The 23,676-nt window shown below is 36.4% G+C and overlaps 3 protein-coding genes across 6 annotated transcripts; 2 read left to right on the top strand and 1 right to left on the bottom strand.

Moving 5' to 3' along the window:
• Window positions 1-916: 916 nt before the first annotated feature.
• Window positions 917-12,770, top strand: LOC108847338 (187-kDa microtubule-associated protein AIR9). Of its 3 annotated transcripts, none has more exons than XM_018620554.2 (38): window positions 917-1,178; window positions 1,699-2,470; window positions 2,567-2,638; window positions 2,802-2,867; window positions 2,959-3,030; window positions 3,122-3,187; window positions 3,290-3,352; window positions 3,415-3,480; window positions 3,732-3,831; window positions 4,051-4,152; window positions 4,358-4,581; window positions 4,664-4,778; window positions 4,885-5,005; window positions 5,125-5,300; window positions 5,647-5,782; window positions 6,023-6,123; window positions 6,219-6,266; window positions 6,418-6,602; window positions 6,680-6,797; window positions 7,337-7,464; window positions 7,588-7,759; window positions 8,045-8,163; window positions 8,334-8,502; window positions 8,615-8,699; window positions 8,779-8,852; window positions 8,946-9,065; window positions 9,226-9,421; window positions 9,509-9,630; window positions 9,857-10,061; window positions 10,354-10,427; window positions 10,555-10,693; window positions 10,978-11,159; window positions 11,239-11,394; window positions 11,544-11,675; window positions 11,887-11,945; window positions 12,047-12,079; window positions 12,152-12,283; window positions 12,373-12,770. In XM_018620554.2, the coding sequence occupies exons 2-38, from the start codon at window positions 1,715-1,717 to the stop codon at window positions 12,547-12,549; spliced, it is 5,061 nt and encodes a 1,686-aa protein (XP_018476056.1). In that variant the 5' UTR covers window positions 917-1,178; window positions 1,699-1,714; the 3' UTR covers window positions 12,550-12,770. The 3 variants fall into 3 exon arrangements, with proteins under 3 accessions (XP_018476056.1, XP_056860746.1, XP_056860744.1); XM_057004766.1 differs by having other exon boundaries at window positions 1,655-2,470; XM_057004764.1 differs by having other exon boundaries at window positions 1,652-2,470.
• Window positions 12,771-15,542: 2,772 nt separating this feature from the next.
• LOC108847604 (protein ALTERED PHOSPHATE STARVATION RESPONSE 1) lies at window positions 15,543-18,765 on the top strand. Its single transcript, XM_018620883.2, has 6 exons — window positions 15,543-15,846; window positions 16,053-16,979; window positions 17,102-17,283; window positions 17,365-17,588; window positions 17,667-18,000; window positions 18,094-18,765. Exons 2-6 carry the CDS (start codon window positions 16,118-16,120, stop codon window positions 18,553-18,555), a joined length of 2,064 nt encoding a protein of 687 aa, XP_018476385.1. The 5' UTR covers window positions 15,543-15,846; window positions 16,053-16,117; the 3' UTR covers window positions 18,556-18,765.
• Window positions 18,766-18,991: 226 nt separating this feature from the next.
• On the bottom strand, window positions 18,992-22,103 carry LOC108847605 (solanesyl diphosphate synthase 3, chloroplastic/mitochondrial). Of its 2 annotated transcripts, none has more exons than XM_018620884.2 (11): window positions 21,731-22,103; window positions 21,254-21,361; window positions 21,003-21,083; window positions 20,804-20,875; window positions 20,562-20,693; window positions 20,392-20,478; window positions 20,221-20,292; window positions 20,014-20,099; window positions 19,736-19,868; window positions 19,458-19,646; window positions 18,992-19,373 (listed from the first exon to the last, which is right to left on the bottom strand). In XM_018620884.2, the coding sequence occupies exons 1-11, from the start codon at window positions 21,875-21,877 to the stop codon at window positions 19,194-19,196; spliced, it is 1,287 nt and encodes a 428-aa protein (XP_018476386.1). In that variant the 5' UTR covers window positions 21,878-22,103; the 3' UTR covers window positions 18,992-19,193. The 2 variants fall into 2 exon arrangements, with proteins under 2 accessions (XP_018476386.1, XP_018476387.1); XM_018620885.2 differs by having other exon boundaries at window positions 21,254-21,364; window positions 21,731-21,872.
• Window positions 22,104-23,676: the final 1,573 nt, after the last annotated feature.

The raw sequence follows: 23,676 nt of genomic DNA, 5'->3' as shown, positions 1-23,676 counted from the left end.
ATTATTTTGAACACTTTAAAAATATACTCCCTCCATTCCATAATATAAGATGTTTTACTTGAATGCACAACAATTAAGAAACTTACTTTTTAGAATATAATATCATTAAATAGTATAAATTAAATATAAATTATCCAATCATAAATAATATAGTAAATTGTTATTGGTTAACCAATTTTCAATAAAGTTAAAGTACTTTAAAAATATCAAAATATCTTATATTTTGAAACATAAAAAAATTTCCAAAACATCTTATATTGTGGAACGGAGGGAGTATTTTATTTTAAGATAATGACATTGATTCATTATTGAGTGGAGCTTATTTAAAAATTACTAATTGAAGAATATTTAGGAGTAATAATTTCGGATAAGAATGAACAAAAAGGAAAAATTAATAAGAAAAGGATTACATTTGTGTTAGCTTGACCTTTTGAGCCCAAACACTTTCGTTTCCCGAAAACGTCCACTTGCCATTTACTCCGCCTTTACTGTTTCCGCCAAATGTAATTGTATTATTTTCAAATTTTTCTCTCTCACCAGTTGTTCTCTAACTTCTTTTAAAACTTACTTTCCATTATAGTCCCCCTACTATTGTTACTATCTACGATGGTCTCGCTTATTTTGTAATATATCATCTGCATTCTCACCGAGATTAAATCAATAAAGAGAAATGCAGCACAAAAGATTATTTCACACAAGCGAACTTTAATTTCATTCCGGTACAAGAGGAAAAGCAGTCACATATGATAATTTTTAAAATAACTCGATATGTAGGGTACTTGATTGGGACTTTACAAAACAATAGGGTTAATTACCAAAAGACAAACTAAATAAGAGGGTGTATATTTTGGATTCTTGTTAGAAAACATAGACACACTCTCTTCTCCCTTCCCTTCACTGTTACTGTTCTTCGTCTCTTTTCTCTCTCCAACTATTTTTTCTCTCTGGCACGCTTTCTCTCGCTTTCAACCTTTCTCTTTATTCCACTCGAAAAAAGCTCTCCAGCGAAATTTTAAAAAAATACTCTTATCAGTGAGGAGCGTAACGTTCTACCTGCTTCGTTTCCAGATCTACATTTTATCCAGTCTCCGCCACATAATAATATTCTCGCCGGAGTTTAAACATTCACCGGTGAAAATGGGCTTTTGATTATACTTCCTACTTCTTTGTTTAGTTCCGTAAGTATTTTATTTTATTTATTTTATTTCTCTGTTCATTTGCTTGAATGAAGAAACTTTATTTTTGGAATTATTTTTTTCCAAAAAATGTTAAACTTTCTGCGGTTTCTTCTCACTCACAAAAAAATAAAAATCTTTGCATTGTTTTCTTCTGTTTTTCTGGGATAAATTAATGTTATTTTCGGGGATAAATTATTGTTTTATCTTTTTGCGGATTGGTCGTTCACAAAACAACTAAAGTTGTAGTAAGTAACCGACAGTGTAGCTAGAAGAAGTCAGAAACTCTGTTGTTTTGTGTTCTTTACTCGTAACTATCTGCTAAGAGAACCCAATGTAATAGACCCGGGTCCGATTCGCCTCTTGTGCAGATATTGCTTGTGGACGAAACTAGGATAATTATTTGTGTAATGAATTTAACACAAGTCTCCTTCGTTGTCACATGCCTCTATTAAAAAAAAGTCTTTGTCTTTCAGCAGGAATGATTGATGATGATAATCTGCGTTCTCTTCTGATCTTTTAGGGTTATTGATTTCAAAATGGAGGGAGTAGCATCTAAAGCTGAGGAAGAAGCTCTTGAAACCACCGTAGAGGCAACCAAAGAGGGCAATGCAGCTACTACTGCTGATGGAAGCAGAAGTCCAGAGAGTGTTTCTGCAGCGTCTTTGGTCTCAAGCCGAGCTGCTACTGCTACTAGAAAGAAAGCAGTTATTAGTTCGAATCTAGTAAAGCCAACCGCGTCTTCTTCGTTAAGAGTCTCAAGCTCTAGCACGCCTGTCGTAATCAGGAGAAACAGCACTGGAGGAGTAACAGAGAAGCCAACTAAGGCTCTACCGAAACGTACGAGTACTACTGCCTCGGTTACTGATCCTGTAAGGCGGTCACTTCCGGAACTGAAGAGGAGCTCTCTTTCTGCTAAGACTGTGTCTAGAGCAAGCCTTCCAGAGAGTAAGAAGCCTATCCCGGTATCACCAGGTAGTCGGAGTTCGACAAAGTCTGGTTTAAGTAAGCCAGAGTCTTCTGCTAGACCAGCCATGAGCGTCTCTGTGTCTTCAAAAAGAGCTCCGTCTTCACCGCATTCTACTCTCTCAAGTGGAAGGACAGTTTCTAAGTTATCTTCTCCCTCTGCTGGATCATCACCTTCCGTTTCTAGTGGTGTAAGATCAAAGTCGTTATCAACTCCTCTTGACCGGAGTTCCAACATCTCTGGACGGAAGAAGACAGATACTCCGGAAAGTCGTGATTCGCGACTTATTATCCTTCCAAAGGTGGAAGTTAAAGCTGGTGATGATATGGTTAGAACTCACTTTCCTCTTTTGCACTTACTTTGTTTCCATTCAATTCTTGATATTACTTTATGACAATTGATGGATTATTTGTAATTTCTTAAGAGATTGGATCTCAGAGGCCACAGGATTCGCAGTCTAACCTCCGGTGGGCTACACTTGTCGCCAAACTTAGAGGTAAAAGCTCATATTTCCCTGGTAACTTCAGAGTGTTCTAGTGCAACGTTTTGTGACAGAGATGTTTGTGTAGATGTCCTAATCTTGGATTGGATTTGAATAAGAGTAGGGAAGATTAGTTATTTAACATAATTTAATTTCATGTACTTCTACTTCTTACCAGTTTGTCTATCTAAGAGACAATCTCCTGTCTGAGCTGGAAGGTATTGAGATACTGAACCGAGTCAAGGTCAGTAAATTCATTTCCTAAGGATTCTTAAGTTTTCAACAAATATACATACACACACCAGTTGTGATCCTATTTCTTCCATTAATCTCAGGTCCTGGATTTGAGTTTTAATGATTTCAAAGGGCCTGGATTTGAACCACTAGAGAATTGCAAAATGCTGCAGGTTTCTTTCTCTCCCATTATGTCCGTGGTTATTCATTCATGAGTGACATCTGATGAGTATTTTTTTTAATCTCTTATAATTACTTGAGCAGCAACTTTATCTTGCTGGAAATCAGATAACTTCACTCGCAAGTTTGCCTCAACTTCCGAACTTAGAGGTGAGCTTAAGAAATTGACAAAGTCTCTTATTCATATTATATGGCAATAGTTGCAATCTTTTGGACCTTTTCCGATGATTATCTGTCTTGTTCCTATGCTAGTTTCTCTCTGTTGCTCAAAACAAATTAAAGTCACTTGCAATGGCAATCCAGCCCCGTCTTCAGGTACTATTTCTGTTTTCAGAATTGATGTTGTCTACAGTACATCTCATAGAGACTTTTCTCAGGTACTAGCAGCAAGCAAGAACAAGATAAAAACTCTGAAGAACTTTCCTTATCTACCAGTTCTTGAGGTTTCATACTTTATTTCCCTATATATATAGATATATAGTTTGACCATTTCTTGTTTAACTGGTCAGTGGGAAATTTTCTCCTCTGAACATATTTTATCACAGTCTACTGTTCAACTTCGTTCTGGAATGACTCGATTTGAGTATTTATTATTGTTATGGCCCTGTAATAACGTGGAAGTATGAATATTTTATTCCGTTAACATTTACAAATATGTAGTTTGAAAATCTAGTTTGTGTTTTCTCTATAACAGCATCTGCGACTCGAGGAAAATCCAATACTGAAGATTCCTCATTTGGAAGCAGCATCCATACTACTTGTAGGTCCCACCTTGAAGAAATTCAATGACAGAGGTACTCTTAAAACTAAAAGCTGTAGTTTACATTTCTGGCGGGTGAAGTCTATGCAATAGTATGCGAGAAGAGATAGGAACTGTAGTAACAAACACATATGGATATAAACACCCATCTAATGGGTTGTATTAGTTGTTTTTGTTTATCTGGATGAAACTTCTGAAAAGTAGGATTTATACAGGTCACAGTAGTTCATGCTAACCTTGAAATTTTCTTTAGATCTCTCTCGTGAGGAACTGGCTATTGCTAAGCGTTATCCTCCACAAACAGCACTCTGCCTCAGAGATGGTTGGGAGTTCTGCAAGTCTGAGCTCGCACCAGGTATGCAATCAGTTATCCGAGTTTTGTAATCTTTCATTGTGGCTTGATGGTAGTTCATAACTTAATAACCTCCGTATGGAAAATAAAACCTCTCCTCTCCCTTTACTTTTTTTTTTTTATCAATGGTCACTTTTGGAAGTTTTTTTGTTTAAACCATATTTCTTACCATTTTAAAATGTTATTTTATGCAATTACCTGCGAACAGAATCGACATTTCGCTTCTTAGTTGAGAGGTGGCAAGAGACGTTGCCTTCTGGTTGTCTTATCAAAGAAGCATCGGTTGACCGACCTTCTGAAGAATCTCCCTGTCAGTCTCACTTTGGTCTTGTTCAGGAAAGTACCGAATCAGAATTAGTCCTGAAATATCAATGGTCTGTGGCAGACAGATCTCTTTCTAAATTTGTCCCTATTCCTGATGCAACCAATGAGGTAAAACTTCCTTGCCATATACTTCCATTGGCATGTGTGCTAAAAGATTCTGTTTCATAATTTTTCGATAATTTTACTATAGGTCTATTGGCCAAAACATGAAGACATTGGTAGAGTTCTTAAGATTGAATGTACTCCTGTTATTGGAGAGACTGAATATCCATCCATATTTGCCATATCTTCACCTGTTCTACGAGGTATGCTTCTTCAGTAATACATTAGGCCAAATGGAAGTTTTCCGTAGTTTTGGCAATATCTGCCTTGCACATGTTCTCTAGAATATCAAAGTGAAGCGTTGTGCAGGGAAGGGGATACCAAAAGTTGTGAGCCTTGAACTACATGGGGAACTAGTTGAGGGAAATATTCTCAAAGGACAAGCAGTGGTTGCATGGTGTGGTGGGACACCTGGGAAATGTATTACCAGGTGGGTATTGTTTGCCGCTTTTCCCTTTTGTTACATGCAGCTACCGAAAAAATTGTGTATTGCAGTTTCTTGGTAAGAGTTATGATATAAAAGGCATGGTTACTTTATCTTTGAATCAGTTGGTTGAGGAGAAAGTGGAATGGGAGCCCTGTGGTGATTGATGGAGCTGAGGATGAGGAATATAGGTTATCTCTAGATGATGTGGGATCAAGTATGGTCTTCATGTACACACCAGTCACTGAAGAAAATGCAAGAGGAGAACCTCAGTACAAATACACAGAGTTCGTAAAAGCAGGTAATGAAAAGCTTCTACACAGATAGGATCTTTTCTTTGTCACAATATGTGCAAAATGTTGTGATTTGTGTTGCTTTGCTTTCATCTCTTTCATTTTTTTGACCAACGATGAAAGGTCTCTGTGGTTGCTTGTTTTGTATAGTCGTTAGATTCTCATCGTAGTTGTATCTGCTTGAAAGAATCTTATATATATATCATCTTTTTTATGGACTAGTTTATTTCCCAGTTAAATTTTCTCAAATGGATTTTCTTGCATGCTAGAACTGCTTATGTAGCATGATGGTTGATGTTTGTCTGTTAAATTTTTCTGGATCGTGGGGTTACTAACTACGAATTTTGTTGGCAGCTCCTCCTTCTGTAAGTAATGTTCGAATTATTGGAGATGCTGTTGAAGGCTGCGTTTTAAAGGGGATTGGAGATTATTTTGGAGGAAAGGAAGGTCCTAGCAAGTTCCAGTGGTTACGGAAGAACAAGGAGACTGGGTAACTATACACGTAGATATTTGTTTTTCTTTCTCTATAATAGGTCGATTTAGTTCTCTTTTGCTCCATTATTTGTGGATATGGAAAGTAGCATGTAAACCTTCATGAGTGTTTGGCTGTGTTGCCACTGCAGGATCTTTAGCTTCTTTTTCATTTTTTTTATCATTGTTTGCGTAAAGCATCCTAAACATTCCTCTGCCAGTCTTATAAAGATGGATCGTTTTTTGTTGTTTATTGCAGAGAATTCTCTTTGATATCGGCTGGAACATCTGAGTATACATTGACCCAGGAAGATGTTGGAAGACATGTCACATTTGTGTACATACCTGCAAATTTTGAGGGTTGGTTCTCTTTCTTTTCACCTCATCAGGTTTTTACTTAGACGAATGCCTCAAGTTATAGAGGGTCAGTTCTGACGTATCCTAGAAAATTCCAGGTCTAGAGGGGGAACCACTGTCAACTTTATCCAGTGTAGTCAAGCCAGGTATGCTAAAGTTCTATAGAAATCATATTTCTTCTTTTATGGGGCAATAAATTGCTGATTACATAATTTATTCATCAGAACTGCAAATCCGGATTTACTAGACTTTTTCTCCTCACTTGGCTCATTTTCGGTATTTTTATTCTAACTGCAGCACCCCCAAAAGTGAAGGATCTTAAGATAGTTGGCGACCTGAGGGAGAATAGTAAGCTCACTGTAACAGGAACTGTTACTGGAGGAACCGAAGCCTCAAGCAGAGTGCAATGGTTCAAATCAAGTTGCTCTATTCTGGAAGGAGGCAATAATCTTGAAGAATTGAGCACATCAAAAGTGGCAAAGGTGTGTCAATGCCTAATGCTCATCGAACAAAGTTGGTAAGATTTAATATTTTGTTAATGTTTGCATTTTTTTTGCAGTCGTTCCGTATACCCTTGGGGGCAGTGGGCTATTATATAGTTGCAAAGTATACCCCAATGGCACCTGATGGTGAATGCGGTGAATCAGTGTATGCAATATCTGAAAGAGCAGTTGAGAGTAAGTTAATTTTTTTCTTGTAATCTTGTATTTCCTTCAGTATATTGATGGTGAATGCAATCTGGCTTATTTTGTGAAAGAAAAGTATGTCATAAAAGTACTTTATACACATTTTCTCTCTGATTTTATTACACTGCAGCTTTAAGTAAAGAAGCATGATCAGAAAAAAAAGTAGAATTCAATGAAATCAAATATGCTGTGAAAGGGAATAAATGTATAAAATATATTTCGATATATGATCGTCTCTTAATTTCTGATATTTTTGATTTTATTTATTCATGATCTATATTTTACTCTTGACGAATGCAGTGTGGCAGGATCTTTTTCTCGATATTAAGTCCTACCTTTTCTAGTTACAAATATTTTCATGCTCTGAGTTTTGTGTTTAGGAGATTGATACAGATATTTTCATGCTCTTAGTTTCTAGTTACAAATAGTTACAAATATTTTCACTTTCCCTGTGACAAAGATCAATTTGTAGTCTTTGATCTGGAATGAAAAAGATTGGTGCTAATAACTTTGATTTTAACAACTCACAGCCCTTCCCCCCAGCTTGAATTTCTTGTCAATTACTGGAGACAACATCGAGGGTGGAATATTGACAGCATCCTATGGATATATAGGCGGGCATGAAGGTAAAAGCATATACGAATGGCATTATCATAAGGTATATCCTTCTAGCTCTTCATATTATTTCCCTAAAAAGTTTTCTTTATCCACGTTAAAGCATGATTCATAAAAGAAAAATTAGTTACCAAAAAAGTATTTCTCTCTACATCTTTGGGCGCAGGCTGAAAGTGATCACCCTGGTACATTGATACCTGGAGCTTCTGGGCTTCTTCAGTACACGGTTACTAAAGAAGCTATTGGTAAATTCATTTCATTTAAATGTATTCCTGTGAGAGACGATGGGATTGTGGGAGAGGCAAGAACTTGCATGTGCCAGGAACGTGTTCGTCCAGGTAATGATTATCTTGTTTCCTTACTGCGAGATGATCATGAGATTTCTTATGCAATGTGAGCTTAAACTAGTGTACTTTTCGCGAATGCAAGCATGGTCTAGATGCAGAAATTCTATTAATCACTAAAAGACTTGAGATGACAGATGATTTGAAGTAGAGTAGGGCATGTAACTAATACGGACATGAATTCTTCTTTATTCGTACAAATTTCTTTTATTGTTTATTGCACATCAGTTTTTTGCGATAACATGCTGCTTACTATATATGGTTTTGTTTGGTCATTAGGAAACCCAAGAGCGGTGTCTCTTCAAGTTGTTGGAGCTGCTGTTGAAGGAACAGTGCTATCTGCAGAAAAAGAATATTGGGGTGGTGAAGAAGGAGCATCTGTTTTCCGCTGGTTCCGGGTATCGACTTCTTATCAAACTTTCAAAATTTTATTTTGTGTGGGTTTCTCGATGCATCTTTTGGTAGTATTTGAGAACAACAAAGGAACGCCTTCTTCCTTATATTGCCAATAAATCTGCATGGCACTGAATTAACCAGTAGTTTGTAAACTTATGTAAATTTTCTGCAGACTAATTCAGATGGCTCTCCATGCGAAATAAAGGGTGCTACTACTGCGTCATATCTGCTGTCAGTCGATGATATTGGTTTCTTCATTTCGGTTTCTTATGAACCTGTGAGAGATGACTGGGCTCGTGGACCCACAGTTATTTCTGATATAACTGGACCAATTGTAGCCGGTATAGTAATCTCTTTCTATTTGTATCAGTATCTAAATGAGTACAAAATTTCATTAACGAGTAGATGAGTGTTGTAAGTAAGATAATATCTTGTGAACTCATCTCTCCGCAGGCCATCCAACTTGTCAGTCGCTGGAGTTTCTTGGATCAATGATTGAAGGGCAACGTTTGAGCTTTGTTGCATCATATACTGGAGGGTAAACTTCATACAGTCTTAAAATGTATGTGATTGTTGGATGGAAAATTCCACAACTAAATTAACCTTTTGCAATGCAGGGTAAAGGGAAATTGCTCTCTTGAATGGTTTAGGGTGAAACGTAGTGGTGTTAAGGAACTATTGAGTAATGATGGTAAATCTTGATCCATTATATACCTTTTGGTTCAGATTTCTTGCTATCCCCTTACAAATCTGCTTCAGACTAATCAATATGGTCCATGAACAGAGTTTTTGGATTTATCACTGGAGGATGTCGGGGAAAGCATTGAAATTATTTACACTCCTGTTCGTGAAGATGGAATAGAAGGGCTCCCTAGGAGTATCAGATCTGATAGCATATCTCCTGGTGAGCTGTCTTTCAAAAATGAAAGAATTTCAATTATGTAACTTTAGTTTTTGTAGAATGTCCACTTAAGTTAAAAAGTGTACACTGTAACTTGAGTCTTGGACACTGTTTTCTCATGTACTTATCTTGGATCGTTCCTTTTTTTTTCCTTTGTAAACAGCAAATCCTATGGGGTTGGAGCTTTTGATTCCCGACTGCTATGAGAGCCAGGAGGTTGTACCTCATAAAACTTATTTCGGAGGGTATGAAGGTGATGGAGAGTACATTTGGTATAGAACTAAGGAAAAGTTGCATGGATCTGCACTCACGGAAATATCCTATGCCGGTGAAGAGGTTATTGCTTGTTCTAGAACATTGTAAGAGCAACAAATTTCCCAAAAATGTGTTCAGACTTCAGATCTCTCTTCTTTTGGATAAGTGTCAGTGATCCCATTCTCTTGCAGAAAGTATACTCCATCACTTGAAGATGTGGGGGCTTATCTAGTCTTATACTGGATTCCTACTCGCGTAGATGGGAGGAGTGGGAAGCCAGTTGTTTCAATAACAAACTCTCCTGTTACTCCAGGTGCGGACATTGTCACGCTTTCTATTATCTTGCTTGCTAATCGTTGTTGTCCACGTCAATCTAGTTTATTCTGCTAAACATTACTTTCATAATGTCGCCTTTTGATTGGAGTTTTTTTTCCTTAACTGTCTCTCAATTTACTTTTCGATTTTTTAAGGCTATAGGTTTAGCTGATGTGTAAAAATATTCTATGTTCCCTGACGTAATAGAGTGAATAATGTTGCAGCTGATCCGGAAGTATCTAATGTTCGTGTGGAGAAACTCTTTTCGGATGCTTATTCTGGAGAAGGAGACTACTTTGGCGGCCATGAAGGTGCAAGTCTCTTCAGTTGGTACAGAGATAATGATGGAACCATTGATGTTATTGCTGGGGCTAACTCCAAAACCTATGAGGTGACTGAGTCAGATTACAATTGCCGCATATTATTCGGGTATGTTTTCACAGTCACTTAAACGGCAGCTTTGGCAAGCATCCTTTGCTTTTATATTTTTCTTTTAACATCCTTGTATTTTTTTAATGTTTTCGCTGTCTCATCCTGAAAAGAAACTCTTAGGCATGTGTTGACGGGTCTGAGTAGCCCTTATTTCTTCTAATAACTGCCAATGGTTCTATAGATATTAATGTTATTTGTTTTGAAAGTATTAATAGTGATCCCAACTCCATGATGGTTTCAACTTTTGTATGCGGACTTAGTCTTAGAACTTATTCAATTTATTTTGCAGGTACACACCTGTTCGTTCAGATTCCGCTGTGGGAGACCTAAAGATGTCTGAGCCAACTGAAATTATCCTCCCAGGTTTCTTGATCACTAGCAAAACTTCATGTCATTGATATTTCTTGTTGTGTTATTATGTTATCCTTTTTTCTTCTTCATTTTGGGTTTTCTTTGCAACAAAGTTCCAACACTTTTGTTCCCAATACAGAGGTTCCAAGAGTAGACATGCTTGCGTTCACTGGAAAGGCTGTACAGGGTGATGTTCTCACAGCCGTACAAGTGATCCCAAAGACTGAAATCCAACAACTTGTTTGGAGCAAGTACAAAGGAGCTATTGAATACCAATGGTATATTGCGTCACTTCTGAGCTTTTATCCCTGTCTAAATATTTGCACGAGACATTTGGGAGTTACTGGAACTATGAAATTTTCAGATCCAGAGTTCTATAAGTTGAACATGTTTCAGATTTGGCTGCCGTTGATGCCCGTGTTTTCATGTGTTGAACTTCATTACCTGATATCCGTGGCCACTCTGCTTTCTTTTTGGCAACTTGCTTCCCGCTTAGTATAAATGATGCCACAGAATCCTTTCTCAGAAACTATTCATGTATTTGATCTCACATATGTGACAGGTTTCGCTCACTGGAATCAGGGAATGAGATGTCCTATGAAGCACTCTCTTCAGAAATTTCGTGTTCATACAAGGTGCGGTTTGAAGATATTGGCAGATGTCTTAAATGCGAATGTGTAGTACATGATGTGTTTGGAAGGTCTAGTGAACCAGCATCTGCCGAGACTGGTCCAATCTCACCAGGTTCCTATGCATTTCAGCTGCCATCGCATCTTGTTAAGCAATAGTGTGAACTTGTGACTAATTTTTGTATCTACTCCAGGTTTCCCTAGGATAGAGAAGCTGGAGATTGAAGGAGGAGGTTTCCACACCAACTTATACGCTCTTCAAGGCAATTATTTTGGTGGTAAAGAGGGAAAGAGTAAAATCCAGTGGCTTAGATCAATGGTTGGAAGCCCTGATCTCATCTCAATTCCAGGTACACACAAAACTTGAGTCACATTGTTATTTCCTTCATGTCAAATAGTAAAGCTTTTCAATCCTCAGTTCCCTTGTATCCAAATAACTGGAGAAGTTTCAATCAGTTTTCATCTAGGGAATTGATTAATTTCTGTTAATTTTTGGTAGGTGAGACAGGAAGGATGTATGAAGCTAATGTGGATGATGTCGGATACAGACTGGTCGTTGTATATACACCCATACGTGAAGATGGTGTTGAAGGCCACCCAATTTCTGCATCTACGGAACCTGTTTCTGTTGGTAAGATCTTCAGTCATCATCATACTCACAATCACCATTGTCATGAATACTGTGGTTCTTTGTTGTTATGTGTATGAACTAATCAACTAACATCTATAGTCACCAAGTCTCTCAAATCAACTCTTTACCTTTAAAAGGGATCTCTGTTGCCTCTTCCACAACTACTTTTTTCCTAAAAGCAATGGGATTCACGCTGATGTTTAATTTGCAGAACCTGATCTTTATAAGGAAGTGAAGCTGAAACTAGAAACTGGTTTAGTGAAGTTTGAGGTAAGATTAACTTTGTGTTTAGTTTACCTATAGCTTCACTAAATTTCCTATAAAAGCAATACTTCATATTCAGTTTCCTTCTTTTGATTTTATGGTTTCAGGTGCTGTGTGACAAGGACCCTTATCCAAAAAAGGTCTGTTACAAACTCAAAGTTGATCCTTTTGTTCATTGACTTGGGGTTTTTCTAAAGGGCCAATGATTGTAGATTGCGGGTGAGGGAAATCTGGAGAGACGGATGCTAGAAATGAACAGGAAGAGATTAAAGGTTGTGAAACCAGGTTCAAAGACGTCTTTCTCAAGCACTGAAGTTCGTGGAAGCTATGTTCCTCCTTTCCATGTAAGTGTTTCAGTGACCACATTCACTGGACTCTTACATTTTTCAAATTGTCTCACACGTTTTATCATTTTTATGATGCATGTAACCAGGTGGAGACATTTCGTAATGACCAGAGAAGGCTGAGGGTTGTTGTAAATAGCGAGAATGCAGTAGACATGGTGGTACATTCGCGCCATCTCCGCGATGTTATAGTGCTTGTAATCCGAGGCTTTGCGCAGAAGTTCAACAGTACTTCACTCAACTCGCTACTTAAGATCGATGCTTGATTGAAATCGAAAAGAGTGGATTGCGTCTATTGCAAGTTTTTTCTGTGTGCCATTCAATATGTTATGGTGATGAAAACTAAAGAGTGATTGCTCAATGAACCGAACTTCACCTGAGTTTCATATACTAGTTTTTAGGTTTGTTTTGGTTTATTCCGGTTGAAGAATTCATACAATGTAAGAATTTTATATCTGTTGTGGTTTTAAACCCTTTTATCATTTTATATCTGTGTGTATACAACTTAGTAATGAGATGTGAATGCATACATCATTTGTTTTCATATGTACTGTATTCTATCGACTCCTTAAGTGAGATTGAAGCACTTTCTAAAACTGAAATCATATCTAACTGACAGTAGTTTTGTATATGTGATTTTATCAAAACCAAACTTGATGATTAAGATACCCTTCAATTTCATCATAAATAAGTAACAAAGCCATCAACTTTGTGACCAAGTAATACTGTTTTTGGCTATTATTCAGTGATTTATAATACGTTTTGGTTGTCTTATTTATAGACTTGTCATTGTATAGTCATGCTCTCTATCTCTCTTTCTATCTGCCTGAGTGTAATCTTGTCACCTTTGTCTCTTTTCCTCTTCTTTTTCTCAACTTTTTGTAAAAATAGTTGCAAATCCCAAACCTTTTTGAATAAACAAAAGTTCTTTTTTTTTCTTTTTCTCTTCATTGTATAGAAAAAGGCGTATATACCTTTCTAACAAGGAAAATAAACATTGACCCTTGAATATTACATGTGAATTTGGACTTTGGAGGACCAAAATTTCATTGAAGTTATCTTATCCTAGTGGCTAGTAGTAGTTAAATACAATTTGTTTCCTCCATTATGTTTTCTCTTTTTGCACCCCAACCTAACTTTATGATGTGACTGGATTGCAAGAGACCTAGTAGAAAACATGTAAAATTTTTTGAAAAAGTTTTAGACATAAAATCATTTTTTCACAGATTTCCTAGAATTACAGAAGAAATGTATTGAACAATCAGAATGACTGACAGTACAAAATTGATTTATGAATTAGTGTTTTACCTTCTCTTACATGTCACTATGCCAGCACTTTCTGAACGTGACTGATGACCCTAAAGACATGGGAACACAAAACGGTTCCTTCTTGTTTAAGTTAGCTCGCTCTATTCGTCAAAAAAAAAAAAAAAAAAGTTAGCTCGCTGTTTAAGCTTGCCCAACTTAATCTTTGCCTTTGATTATGTTTGGTCGCTTTAATGGATATACTTTCTTCTCTTTAAAAAGAAAAAAATATTGTCGGATAAATAATGGGAAAATCACATTAAAAACCCTGAAGTTGGCAGCCCCTTACACTTTAAATCCTGAGAGTATTTTACAAGCATTTTAAACACTCAAGTTGGCAAATTTAGCATATTAAACCTTCAATCTGGCTTACTTGTACATCAAGTAATCGTAACCAGTACTGTTCAAAATTGATAACGTGTCGGTTTTTTTTTAAAAAAAATATTTTAATAATAAATAAATAGAAAAATACAGAAAAATAGAAAAAAATCATAAAATTCACAAAAATTCAAAATAAAATTCAAAAAATCATGAAAAATTACAAAAAACCACAACAATAATTATTTTATTTTATTAATAAAAAAATAAAAAATAATAATATAATAATAAAAATTTGAAAAAATCAAAAAAAAAAAATAAAAATTAAATAAAAAATTAAATATAAATTCAAGATAATGATTTTTATTTTATTAGAATCTATGAGAATCAGTAGAATCAATTACAAAAAATCATAAAATAATTATTTTATTTTATTAATAAAATAAATATAAAATAAATATATAAAAATAATAAAAACTTGAAAGAAATCATAAAAATCCACAAAAATCAGAAAATTCATAAAATTCATAAAAATAAAATCAAAACTTAAATTTAAATAAAATAAATATAATGATAATAGATAAAATAAATATAAATTCAAGAATAAACTATATTTTGATGTTTATGGGTCAGGGTTTTCTGAATCAGAAAAAATCATTATCTTCAAATGATTCTCGTAAACCAAATCAAAGCAAATAAATTAAATGATACACGAGTTTTACGAGTTCAGGACACATACTAAGTCGATATTTTAAACCGTAAACCATGAGCTAACCACCTTGCTGAACCAGATTAACCATCCGCTTCAATCTTGACTTCTCAATTGACATAACTAGTCGTGGTTTAAGTTAACTAGAATTGATTCTCATCACCAAAGCACTACACGAACAAATTAAAGTCCAAGTGTTTGCTTTTGAATAGCTTCTAAAAGATTTGGACCCTTTAATTTGTCTGCTTTGATTTGGTTCAAGAGAATCATTTGAAGATCATGATTTTTTATGATTCAGAAAATACATGACCCGTAAACACCAAAATACACTGTTTTCTCAATTTTTTGTAGAAAAATATAAATTTTCATTATCTTGAATTTATATTTATTTTATTTAAATTTAATTTTTTATTTTATTTTGAATTTTATGATTTTTGAGATTTTTATGATTTTTTCAAGTTTTTATTATTATTATATTTTTTATTTATTTTATTAATAAAATAATTATTGTTGTGATTTTTTTTGTAAATTTTTTATGATTTTATGATTTTTAATGAATTTTTATGCTTTTTATGATTTTTTTATATTTTCTGTATTTTTATATTTATTTATTATTAAAATATATTTTTTAAAAAAACCGACACGTTAACAGTATTGAACAGTACCGGTTACGATTTTGAGTTGATGTACAAGTAAGCCAGATTGAAGGTTTAATATGCAAAATTTGCTAACTTGAACGTTTAAAATGCTTGTGAAATACTTTGAGGGTTTAAAGTGTAAGTGTCTGCCACCCTGATGGTTTTTTATGTGATTTTCTCGGTAAATAATTAATTGTTTGCTTATTAGTACAACATGAGAAAATAAAGTATTATTTATACAGAATTTTTTAAACAAATGTCATTGTACCAGGTTCCATGTCAGTATCATCTGTGCTAAGAAGATATAAAATATTCATACCAAATTAATTTCTCTCACACTCACTCTCTCTCTTTGTTTTTTGGTTTGGTTTCTAAAATTGCATCGTTTTTGTTGCTGTTTCTAAGCTTTGAAGAAAGCTTTGACCTTTATTGAAACTGCTGTTTCCGCGGATCAAAGTGTCTTCTTTTACCTTCTTCCACTAAAGATTATCTCCTTCAACTTGTTTCTCCACTGAAATGGCGTCCAAGGGTTAAAGTGAGATGAAAGAAAGGAGCTTCCTTTTTGGAGCTAAATCATTCGCGGAGCTTCGTTGGTATGTTCTCTAAAGCACATTCTGAGATCTTAATTAGCTGTTAATCTCTTTACACACTTTTACACACTTTTATGCAAAGTGACTAAACCCACAGAAACAAAATATAAAAAAGGAGAGCACTTTGTGTTCACTGATGAATCTCTAGATTGAAAAGCTTAGACCTTTTTGGTTGAATCGTTAGCTAACTTAGACGTTCTCTGTTTCAGAATTTAAGTGATTTTTGAGTCTAAAGAGAGAGTGAAAGGAGAAGACTTTGGTTGTGGGGGAAGAGATGGGTTGTGCAGCTTCAAGCATTGACAATGAAGAAAAGGTGTTGGTGTGTAGGCAGAGAAAGAGGCTAATGAAGAAGTTATTAGTGTTCAGGGGAGACTTTGCAGATGCACAGTTGGCTTATCTTAGGGCTTTGAGGAACACTGGTGTCACTCTCAGGCAGTTCACTGAGTCTGAGTCTTTGGAGCTTGAGAACACTAGCTATGGCTTGAGTTTCCCTTCTCCGCCTCCTACATTGCCTCCTTCTCCTCCTCCTCCTCCTACGTTGCCTCCTCCACCACCTCCTCCTTTTAGCCCGGATTTGAGAACGCCCGAGGCTGGTCATAAGAATGAGGAAGAAGAGGGTGCTGCAGAGATTGATGGAAGTGGTGCAACTCCTCCACCTCCATTGCCGAACTCTTGGAACTTGTGGAACCCGTTTGAGTCACTGGAGATAGATAGCCATCCAAATGGTGATATTGTGGGTGCACGAACTGACCTGAAGAAGAAGCAAAAGATTCAGCAAGCTGACGAGGAGAACTGGGCAGAGACGAAGACTGAGTTTGAGGAAGAAGATGAGCCACAAGAAGCACTTGGTTTGAGTGTTCAGCAAATAGAAGCCGTTGGTGGGTCTGAAGTGAAGAAGACACGGCGTCTGACGTTTAAGCTGGACGAAGTTGTGGACGATAACTCATCGAGGACAAGCTGCTACGGTAAAGATCTGGAGAACAATGACTGTAGGATCAGGAGGACCTTAGAAGGGATCATCAAGGAGTTGGATGATTACTTTCTAAAAGCATCTGGTTGCGAGAAGGAGATAGCTGTGATAGTAGACATCAACAGTAGGGATAGTGTTGATCCTTTCAGGTATCAGGAAACAAGAAGTAAGTCTCTTATTGCTTCTTCAGCTGTCATATAAATTTTCAAGATTTTTGGATGTTGAGGCCAACCACAGATGCTGATTTGTTTGCATAAGCATGTTTTAATACTTATGTGGCTTGCGCAGGGAAAAGAAGCAGCTCTGCAAAGGTATTCAGTGCATTGTCATGGAGCTGGTCCTCAAAGTCTCTTCAGATGGGCAAAGATGCTACAACAAGCGGCGCTGTTGAACCCTGCAGACCTGGTGCTCACTGCAGCACACTTGAGAAGCTATACACAGCTGAGAAGAAACTTTACCAGCTAGTCAGAGTAAGAGCTAGTTGATCCAACTCTTTCAGTGTTAGTTTTATAGATTGAGCAATCAAATACTAAGTCTTGTTCTCTGATCAGAACAAAGAAATTGCCAAAGTGGAGCATGAAAGGAAGTCAGCTTTACTGCAAAAGCAAGATGGGGAAGCCTATGACTTGAACAAGATGGAGAAGACTCGTTTGTCTTTGGAGAGTTTGGAAACCGAGATTCAGCGTTTAGAAGATTCCATAACTGAGACATGCTCATCTGTGCTGAACTTAATCAATGAGGAGCTGTATCCGCAGCTAGTTGCTTTAACTTCCGGGTAAACTCCACAACCAACTCTTTTGCATGCCATTACATGTATAGCTTGTCAACATTTTTGTGGTCTTAATACACGCAGACTTGCACATATGTGGAAAACAATGCTCAAGTGCCATCAAGTCCAAGTTCATATATCCCAGCAACTGAACAACATTCCAGATTACCCGAGTATAGATCTCAGTTCGGAATACAAACGCCAGGCGGTTAATCAGCTAGAGACCGAGGTTACTAGCTGGTACAATAGTTTCTGCAAGTTAGTGAATTCTCAGCGAGAATACGTGAAAACACTCTGCACTTGGATCCAACTTACTGATCGCCTCTCTAAGGAAGATAACCAAAGAACCACTCTGCCTGTTGCTGCTCGTAAGCTCTGCAAAGAATGGCAGCTTGTGTTTGATAAACTCCCTGATCAGGTTCTTCTATCACTTGCAACTTATATTCTGGTTCTTGGCTCCATGAAAGTTGTCTTTAGTATGTTATTAATGCAACTCTTTTGGATGATACAGGTAACTTCAGAGGCCATTAAAAGCTTTCTGATGGCAATCAAATCTGTGATTAATCAACAAAGTGAGGAATACAACCTGCGGAGGAAATGGAATAAGCTTGAGAAGAGGCTGGAGAGAGAGCTAATTTCACTGGCTGAGATGGAAAGACGTCTCGAGGGAATGTCAGCAATGGAAGAGGACGCAAACTCAACAAGTTTGGGCTCTAAGCACCCGTTGTTAATCAAACAAGCCAAGATTGAAGTCCTGAGAAAACGTGTGGACGTTGAGAAAGCAAAGTACTTAAACTCGGTCGAGGTTAGTAAGAGAATGACACTGGACAACCTCAAATCAAGCCTTCCCAATGTCTTTCAGGTGCTCACTGCTCTCGCAAATGTCTTTGCCAATGGGTTTGAATCCGTTCATGGACAAACCGCTACAGATGTTTCCAACACATCCCAAGATTCTGATGAAACTCAACCCTAAGTAAAAGACATCATTCTCTTCTTGAGGTTCGAGGAGCTATAGCTTCTTCGTGTTTGAAACTTTCTTTGTGCTACATCCTAGAGAGATGCGGTTTTTGTATATGAAAGACTGTAGAGAATCTCATGTTTACAACTTTGTACCTTTCCAAAATTGCATCACTAGTTCTTCAAAATCCTCTCTATTATCAAATCTGGATAGTGTACTATTGTGTTTCTATACTTTCAAGAACATAACAAAGAATGAGACTGATCCTTCAACGGTTGTGTTTCTTCACTGTTGGAGTTTCATGGATTAATAACACAAATCGATAACCGAACAAAGATCATCCCAAATATTTGATCACCTACTGAGTTTACTGCTTCGGCTTTTGAATACGGTTTAAAACGGTTAAATCTGCAAGAAAGCCAGACCTAAACCAAAATTCACAAGAAATGGTTGGGAATCATCAGACAAGTAGTGTCTACCGTCTCTATTTTTCCTTGGATGTTGTTTATAATGAAAACCAACAACAAATTATTTTGTGAAACGAGTTGTACAAACACAAAATCCTACAAATGGAATGTAATGAAATTGAAACATTCTCGTCATGTTATAACGACATTGCTGTATATAGAGAGAGAGGGACCTTTTCTTTATCCTCACTTGTTTCTGGTAATGACTCTCTGTGTCAAGTCAATAAGTGCCCGCCTCGATCTTTTGACATCTTCATCGTCTGTTTCAGGTAGAGACCCAATCGCTGCTGCTGCGAGATTAGCATGTTCCATAGCTAACTCTCTTGTCCTTTGTATTCCATTACTTTTCCCAAGATACTCTAAAGCCTGTTTTCATGTGAAGTAACAACATAAGCGACTCTAAAACCGTACAAGAGAGATATCATGAGATCTGTTTCTTTAAAAACTTACAACGTCAACATTCGTTGGATCTTTTTCAAGTTGACCAACAACTTTGCGTAGTTGTGGAAACTCCTCCATGGCAAATAGGATTGGAGCTGTTATGATCCCGTGGCGGATGTCTGATAAGGATCCCTTTCCTAGAGAGGCAGATGTGCCAGTGAAGTCAAGAACGTCGTCTATCAATTGGAATGCCAAGCCCTTCACAAATAGAAACTAATCACACATTTTGACCAAGACTTGTTGCAGTGGAGTTAAACATTTTATCAGAAGATTGATAGAGAACGAACCAGATTCTTCCCGTATTCAAAAGCTAACATGGCAACTTCTGCTGATTGTCCAGCAAGTAAAGCAACTGCTTTGCAGCTGTTTGAGATTAGTGATGCCGTCTTATAGTATGTCTTCTGCATGTAGTAGTCCATACTGTAGCCATGGAAAGATTAATCATCTTTGCATGAACAATCATAACTATATGATAAACATTTACAGTTTTGGCAGCATAGAAGTAGCTTTCTCTATTTATGGCTGTATTTTTTAAATGTAGGGAGGGACAAGTAAAGATCCTTACCTATGACGCTGATCGGTTGTGCTAGTCATTTGCATGGTTTCACCGGTAACAAGATGTTCTACAACAGTTGCAAGCAACGATACAACCTACAATAAAGAGACTCAATGAGCTTGCAAGACGAAACAATACTTAGGACTGACGTCACTGTGAACCACCGTATCTTGAAGAAGTTTACAAAATGAGGGGTAAATTTCTTGGTTTTCTTACCTCTGTGTTCTTTAGAGCAGCAAGAGCCACACAAGCCCGAGAGAGTAAAAAGTCTCCTGCTAATACCGATATCTACAACAGGAAGATAAATAGTGATCTTAATATCTAACTGTAACATAATCGAAAACAAAACAAAACTAGACGATAGAAGCTACAGTCAAGTGAGAGTACCTTGTTACCCATAACAAAGTTTAAGGAACCAACACCACGCCTTGTATCAGCGTCATCCAAGACATCATCGTGCAGGAGGCTTGCAACCTACAAATGAACAAAGCATTGAGAATGCTGGATCTTGATTTTAATGAAGGTTATGAGTAAACACCTAGAGCTTAGTTACTAACATGTATCATTTCGGTGATCTCAGCAATGCCCCGTTGCCTTACGCGTAACTCTGATGAGATAATATCTGATGATTCAGCAGCCAATGCTTCTGGTACGCGTACATTCAGAGCAGTCGCCATCAACAGCAAAATCTATAAACATAATTAAAACCAGACTGGTTATTATGATACCAAGAAGAGAAAATGATTTCAGCACACGATGACTAAGATATGGAAAACATAAAAGAGAGTGTGGTCATTACAGTTGGACGAAACTGTTTGCCTTCCACGCCCCTTTTGAAGAAGTATTCAGCCGCAGAGGCAAGCTTCGGAACCTGAATAGCAGAAAAGTCATATACAAAACTTACATAAATTTTCTTGAAAAAAAAATCATATCCAGCCCCTTCTTTATGAACAGAATACGTACAAAGAAAAGACACAAAAGAAAAAAAGGCCACATACCTCGGCAACAACCATTTCTCTCAACTTATTACTAAGAAGTGAGAGCTCATCGGCCACAAGCGAAAACGGGTCAAGCTCCTCCTAGGAAAAAAAGAACAATCTTACTCTTTTAGTAGTCAGTAAAGAAGAAGAGTAATTTTGAAATATTTAAGCAATGTCCGTAATTAAACCACAGAAGGGAGCTAAGCTCTCAACATGAAGATTCGAGGGAGATATGGTAAAGATAAGGGAGGTAGGAAGAAGAATGAAACCTCAACTGCTGAGCTGGTGTGGTGATAGAGATGATGATGATGTGTAAACCCAGCACCACCGAAAAAGGGAGATTTGAACGAATAAGTAGTTCCTCTGCAAACGTAACCCTACTAAAACATCACAAAACAATAACACATTTGGTTACGTTCTAATATAACAAAATCAATTCATTTCTAAGAGTAAATGAATCCGTCTTTTAATCACACACGGGGTCAAAAACAGCGTTGATGTATCTAAAACAGACCCATGAAATATGAAAATGGGGGAGAAAAGTGCAGACATTCCGTTATTAGAAACTTTAAGGAGAACACTCAGTAGCCTTTTGGGTGATTTACTAAGATAAGAGACAAAACACTTTAGTCAAATCAAAACGTCATTAATCATCTCCATCGTAACGGATTGACAGATCACAGTAAAAAAAAATTGCAGCTTTCTAATATATGCAATCAATCAATAATCAAAAATCTCTAAATTACCTTGAGTGTGGAGTCGGAACAAGAGTGATGACCACCCTGTCCGGGGATGATGATTGAGAGGCGATGAGAAGCGACAAGAGATTGAGAGAAGCTGCGGTTTCTCAGAAACTTGGAAGAGATCCGAGAAATACCCCTCCTGAATAACATCTCTTTTTTTACGGATCCAAACGAAACCAGAGAGACTTGTTTGTAGATTGCAAACTTTGTGAGAATCTGAAAGGAGCCGACTTTGTGTTCGCTTATTCGTATAAAATTACGAAATGGTTTGATGACGAAGGCGAATCTCAGCCATGAATTTGCAAAAAAAAAAAAGTATTATTAAATTTCGTTATCGAGAGATTGTTCCACCTCAGACCGTCGACCGAGTAAGAACACGTCTTTTTAGGGCTTCTCTCCCTCATCCCAGGGGTTTAATGCTTTTTTAATTCAATTTTTGAAACTAGAAAAAAACCAGAAAGAGAAGCCTTTTTAATGGGCCCAGTAAAGCCCAACAGTACATTGTCGGCTGTTCAGTGTTTCAATAGTTTCATCTCAGTGTAGAGATTGTTAATCTGACGCAGAAGTTGTAACACCCTCCAACCGTACTAGGCTGGACAAGCATAGACGGTTTGGAGACATCACAATTTTAGTTCATCAAAACGAATCAAACCAAGATACTAAACCAATTCAAAATTTTAGTCAATCTGTGTCTGGATCACTGATACTTCAAGATCATCACTAAAGCTTTGCAACCCGCACTACTATGACAAAGTTGTGTCAATACGGACTATTATATGTAATCACCTCTTGGCTATATATATACACCTCCTCCTAGTGAAATACAGTATGAAAACTTCACAAATCGTTATATAAATAGCCTTATACATGCATCAAAGAAATGGAATAACAAGTTTTTCTTAAGTTTTATTTAAAGATTAGTTCATTCAATCGGAGAAAGTACATACTATGTGATGAAGCTTGGCAAAGGGCAGATATAACAACTATGGCTCTGAACGTACGTAGACAAACACTAACCTCTTAGTTTCCCACTGAAGATAAACAGTTGATCATCTTCACCAACACAGCTGTAAGTTTTTCTTACCATGTTTACATTTTGAGCATTTTACTTTCCTTTTTCATTAGTAATTGCTACCATTGTTTTACTAGTAAGATTGCTTATGAATCAGAATCAGATTGCTTCAAGTTGAACTCGAAGGTTAGGTGGTGGATCAGACGGTGAAGCTTGGCTCGGAATAAAATTGTATTTAATCGAACCTTCCGATAAAATCAACGGCGAACTCACGGAAGTTTACCATTCTTTGTAGTATTATTAACTTGTGATTAACAATAACAGTATATTGGTATACTTACAAACTAGATGATTACGTGGGATAAGTATCTTAGAAACATATATGTCGAGTATAACTATAATCAAATATAATGAAACTAACAACTTTTATGAATTTAAGTTTGACAATGAACATGTATAAGGGATAATATTTTAAAACTGCATAGTTCCAAGAAAATTAATTATATTAGTTCCAAGATAATATTTTAAAACTGCATATACAACAAAACCATTAAAGTCATTAGTTGTACAATACTACTAGCACATGACTATCCTGAGCTGTCCGTATAATTTTATTTTAAAAATACATCTGGATCGTGATTCACGACTTTTGTATAATAGTATACTAGATTAGGACCCGCTCTAAAGAGCGGAAATTGATTTGTCAAATTTCAATTAATAATATATGGTATATATAATATGTGTATATAATATTATATATATTTTGTGTAACCTTTATATATATACATATTAGACATATATATAATATTTTATTAAATATATATAGAATTTAATAGTGTTATAATTTGTGTTGTACTTGTTATTAGTTTGTATTTAATCTTTTTTCATTTTTAGTATAATAATTTGCCTTGTCACACCTTTTACCTTTTAACTTATA

Source organism: Raphanus sativus, chromosome 3, assembly GCF_000801105.2.
Source record: "Raphanus sativus cultivar WK10039 chromosome 3, ASM80110v3, whole genome shotgun sequence".
NCBI classification, from domain to species: domain Eukaryota; kingdom Viridiplantae; phylum Streptophyta; class Magnoliopsida; order Brassicales; family Brassicaceae; genus Raphanus; species Raphanus sativus.
This window is presented reverse-complemented; position numbering and strand designations above follow the sequence as displayed.